At 37.4% G+C, this 5000-nt stretch overlaps 1 protein-coding gene across 1 annotated transcript in view; it reads right to left on the minus strand.

The window, feature by feature from the left end:
- The window catches only part of LOC135097353 (disheveled-associated activator of morphogenesis 1-like), a 63550-nt gene that overhangs the window by 9953 nt on the left and 48597 nt on the right, over nt 1–5000 (minus strand). Inside the window, exons 18-22 of the mRNA XM_063999160.1 lie at nt 4690–4851; nt 3972–4153; nt 3417–3600; nt 2692–2887; nt 2114–2281 (exon numbers count right to left, since the gene is read on the minus strand). Of these exons, the coding sequence (XP_063855230.1) occupies nt 2114–2281; nt 2692–2887; nt 3417–3600; nt 3972–4153; nt 4690–4851 (892 nt within the window). The remainder of the gene's footprint in view (nt 1–2113; nt 2282–2691; nt 2888–3416; nt 3601–3971; nt 4154–4689; nt 4852–5000) is intronic.

Genomic DNA, 5000 nt, shown 5'->3' on the forward strand with positions numbered 1-5000 from the left:
CCCATTTCTATTCTATTCATTCACTATTAAGAAATGGGATTAAGAAATAGGTATTGTTTTCTTTAATAGTTATATATATTCTTTATGTTTATTTCCTTCTGTCACTGTCTAATATGGTTTTCCCTTAAAAGGTCTATATTTTTGCTGTTATTTCCTTCTTTTACATGTGTGCAGACTTTTGGGACACCCTGTATGCAGTTAATCTGTTTTAGGCTTTGTTACTGCAAGACAAACTGAAAAAAATTATTGTTTGTAGAAGTACTGTGTTGATATCTCCATTCTCCTTTCATTTTATAACTCAAGGGGCCTTTTGTGTGTCTTTCTCAGCCTTCTAAAACATTCTAGATTATCATTCAGTTTCACCAAGTCTCTTATTGCAATATAAACTTCAAAAAATACACTGCTTGTAGTGAGAGTCTGCAGTTCACCAAATAACTGAAGTATTTCTTTTTTTTGTCTTTCTGTAAACTAGTATAATATTACTCTACTTCCACAGCAACACAAACTAATAGACAATATTGCAATAAAAAAGAGCATATATATATAAATAAGGGGATGAAAAAAGATAAACTGCGGGAAGCCATCAGTCCCTGTACAAAACACACCTGTCTGTTTCCACCTGTCATCTCCATCCATACATTTCCCTTGCTTAAAATTTATCCCACCTTTCAAATTAATTTATTACTTGAAGGAAAAGCCAAGAGAGAAATTACTTATGCACGCACATACACACGTACACACATACATACCCATACATAGAGATAATGAATAAGGGAAAGAATAAGGTGCAAGAAGCTGAAAAAAAAACAGATTAAAGAGAAAAATAAGAGAAAAGATTAAGAAATGAAAAATATGAAGAGGAATAAAGCAAAAGAGAAAGAAGGAAATACTAGATATTAAAAAAAATGATAACAGGCAAAGATAAGAGGTGATAAAGGAGGTAAAGATGAAATACAAGATAAGGAATGAAGGAAAAGCACAAATTATAATAAAGATAATTAGTAATATAAATCTGAATAGCTTTTATAGATGAGGAAAAGTGAAAGAAAATGGAAGAATTAAGAATGTGAGAAAGAAAATAAACAAGTACATAGATTAAGAAGAAGAAGAAGAAGAAGAAGAAGAAGAAGAGGATGAAAGATGAAAGAAGGAAAAAAGAAAAAAATAAACAAATAGATAAATAGCATAGAAATGAAGTAGAAATAATGAGAGATAAACAAAAAACAAACAAAAAATCAAGCAGATATTTCAGGACAAACAATCAGGCGGCCATTCAAATCCAAAAAAAAAAAAATAAATAAAAATAAATAAATAAATAATCGGGAAAACAAAACAATCATTTGAAAATTTTCCCCGAGAGACAAAAACAAAACAAAAACCAAGAAAAAGTTACAAGGAAAGAGAAAGAAAATGGGGAACAAAAACAATTCAGAACACACCACAGGGGAAAAAAGAAATAAAAGAATAAAAAAAGAAGGAAAACAATAATAAAAGTAGCATAATGGAGTGAAACAAATTAAAATCTGAAAAAAAGAAAGGTTTATTTGATTTATTGATTTTGAAGTGATTATGTGAAAATCTCCATTAGATAAATTATGGAAAGAAAGATGATGAAAAATACAAGGAATAAAAGTTGAATTAATATGTAAAATGAATTGCTTTAAACTTTAAAATAACACAAAAATAGTAAAAGAAAATGAAAAAAAGTTGAATATTAAAAGAAAAGATAAATTAATTTGAAAGTAATTATGGTAAACTTAAAACATATCAAGAATTACACAGAAAAAAAATAAATAAATGAGTAAAAAATCTATGTGAACCTTTAAAAGAGAAAAAAACAAATAAAATAAAAAAAAGATAAAAAAAAGAGAGAGAAAGACATAAAAAACCAACAATTATACAAAAAAATAAACAAACAAGTAAAAACAAACACAGAATTAAAACCTAAAAAGGAGAAAAGACAAAAAAAAATAAGATAATCACAAAAAAACTCTACCCAACCCCAAAAAACAAACAAACACACACACACACACACACACACACACACACACACACACACACACACACACACACACACACACACACACACACACTACCACTTGACATAACCTACCTCCAATTCCTTCTTCTTCCTCTCCTCCTCTTCTTCTTTCTTCCTCATGTTCTCCAGGTCCCTCTTGGCCTCTCGGAATGTGTCTATGAACGAGTCAAAGGTCCCGAAGAAGTCCTCGGGCTGTGTGGTCTTGGCGTCTTCCCCGAACAGGACCACCACCGTCTCAAACTGTGAGGGAGGGAGAGAGAGTGAGAGGGAGTGTGGAGGAGGAGGAGAAGTGGGTTGAGGAGAGGGAGGAAAGGAGATGGGTGTGTGGGTAGTAGTAGTAGTAGTAGTAGTAGTAGTAGTAGTAGTAGTAGTAGTAGTAGTAGTAGTAGTAATAGTAGTAGTAGTAGTCATAGTAGTAATAGTAGTAGCAGTAGTAGTAGTTGAGGAGAGGAAAGAGGAGGAGGAAGAGGAGGAAGAGGAGGAAGAGAAGAAGAAGAAGGAGGAGGAGGAAGAAGTACATTTACTAAACCTAAATTCACCTCTTTATCACATTACAACAAACAATAAACAAAAAAAAAGAGAAATGAACACAAAAAAAGAAAACAAACACACACACACACACACACACACACACACACACACACACTCACCTGACTCTTCATCAGGGTAAACAGGGTCTCCAGATTAGCATATTTATCTTTCGCCAGCGCGGTAAACTCATTCATAGCAAGGCGGAACCGGTCACCAGGTGGCGGTGACCCCTGACCTCTGTGCCAAGTGACCTCCCTCTCAATGAAGTCCAGCCCTTGCCGTAATGCGCTGATCTCTCTCTCCAGCTCTGTGATGCTGTGGGGGGTGGGGGGTAGTGGGGGAAAGGAGGGGTTGAGTTGAAGTTTGGTGTCTGGTGATCATTAAAATTTCTCTTCTTTTTAAATAGTTCATATCACAGGAGAGAGAGAGAGAGAGAGAGAGAGAGAGAGAGAGAGAGAGAGAGAGAGAGAGAGAGAGAGAGAGAGAGAGAGAGAGAGAGAGAGAGAGAGAGAGAGAGAGAGAGAGAGAGAGAGAGAGAGAGAGAATGCAAGGAATTGAAAAATTTATACCATAGGAATAAAAAAAACAGGAAGTGAGAGAAAGAAAAAAACAACAAAGAATTTCAAAGTTTAAACCACATAGAAAAAAAAGATGGAACAAACGAAAGAAAGAAAGAGAAAAAAATTAAAAAAACACTAGGCACGAAACTTAAACCACACAAACAAACAAACAAACAAATAAACAAACAAACAAACTACCCCCATCAAAAAAAAACATACAGATCAACATTAAAAAAATTTACGGCACCAATACTTGAAATAAAAACCTTCTCTCCAGCACTTACTTGACCTTCGCTGCCTCCTTCAGGTTGGGGAAGTCCTCGTCCAGTCTAGTGATGTCCCTCCACTGCTTCTCACACAAACGCAGAATATAATGAAGGAGAGTGATGCTACGATTGTGTGACGATTTTGTGTCTGTCAGTTTATTCAGGGAGGACATTCTGAACCCATATGCTCCTCCTCGTGCCCCTGGGGAGTGAAAGTGGGGGTCAGGGGTCATGGGATCAGGGGTCAGGGGGTGGGGTGGTAGGGTTTGGCTGGCTGGGGTAATATACATTTATATACATCGGTGGATAGTTTCATGAGCATAGTAAGCATTATAACACACACACACACACACACACACACACACACACACACACACACACACACACACTTCTAATTTTTTCTTTTTATCCCTTCATTCTTATCCAATCTACAGCCAAACACATTATCATTCACACACACACACACACACACACACACACACATACACAAACCTTTCTCACCTACCTCCCTGTCTCTCACTCACCCTTATCCTTGCCCACCTCCTCCTCACTTACCCTTATCCTCTCACTCACCCTTATTCATGTAGTTTCCGAAAGCCAGAACAACTTCGATGAATTTTTTAAGTCGCTTGCTTCCCTTCAGTTCCTTCGTGGTGCTCACAACGGCTTGCATCTTCGGCTCACACTCTGCTAACCTCTCTCGGAATTTCTTCTGGTAGTGTAGGCATCTCAGTCTCTCCTCATAGTGGTCGATTCTGTGTGGGATAGATGTATGGGTTTTTGAGGGTAGGCTGTGGGGAAGTTAGTGAGGCTTGGATGGAAAGGTAAGTGGTTTTCAAGGGTGTTTTTATGGTTCTAGTGATAAATTAATGAGGTCTGTACATTACTACCAGGAGAAACACTCTTGAGAACCCAGCTAATCATTTCCATGGTCTTTGAAAATAGCTGTGGTGAGGTGACATGGGTTTTTAAGGGTGTTTTTATGGTTCTAGTGACAGATTAACAAAATATCTACACCATCAACAGGAGAAACACTCTTGAAAACCTTACTAACCATCTCTGTGGCCTTCATAAACAGCCATGACAAGAAAGCAAAGCATTTCTAACATTTAACAAGCTACACAGGATTTCAAGGACATTTTCAAGGCTCTAGTGACAGATTAACAATACCTATACACCATCAACAGGAAAAACACTCCTGAGAACCCAGCTAATCATCTCAGTGAGTCTTGTAAAACAACAGTGGCAAGATGGCAAAGCATTTCCGATGAGAACCATCCCTCTCCCTTACTTGGAAATCTCGTAGAGGAAGCGGTCAGCCCTTGCCAGGTTCTCTATCTCATCCAGGTGCTCCTCCAGCATTGCTTTCTCCTCTGCTGTGGGTGTGAACTTCAGGAGCTGCTCTACCATGTCAGGTGCAAGCTCTCCATCACTGTCCATCTTCAGAAGGACCCTGGGAATAGAACGAGGGTGGACAGGAGGTGAATTGGGGTGGATAAAGATAGATAGAGTTTAGATTGGGGTGGATAAGGATAGATAGGGGTTAAATAATGGGACACAAAGGATGGATTTGGGTAGATTAGGGTGGAGAGGGGTAAACGT

The sequence above is a fragment of the Scylla paramamosain genome, unplaced genomic scaffold, assembly GCF_035594125.1.
Source record: "Scylla paramamosain isolate STU-SP2022 unplaced genomic scaffold, ASM3559412v1 Contig18, whole genome shotgun sequence".
In the NCBI taxonomy this organism is placed as follows: Eukaryota; Metazoa; Arthropoda; class Malacostraca; order Decapoda; family Portunidae; genus Scylla; species Scylla paramamosain.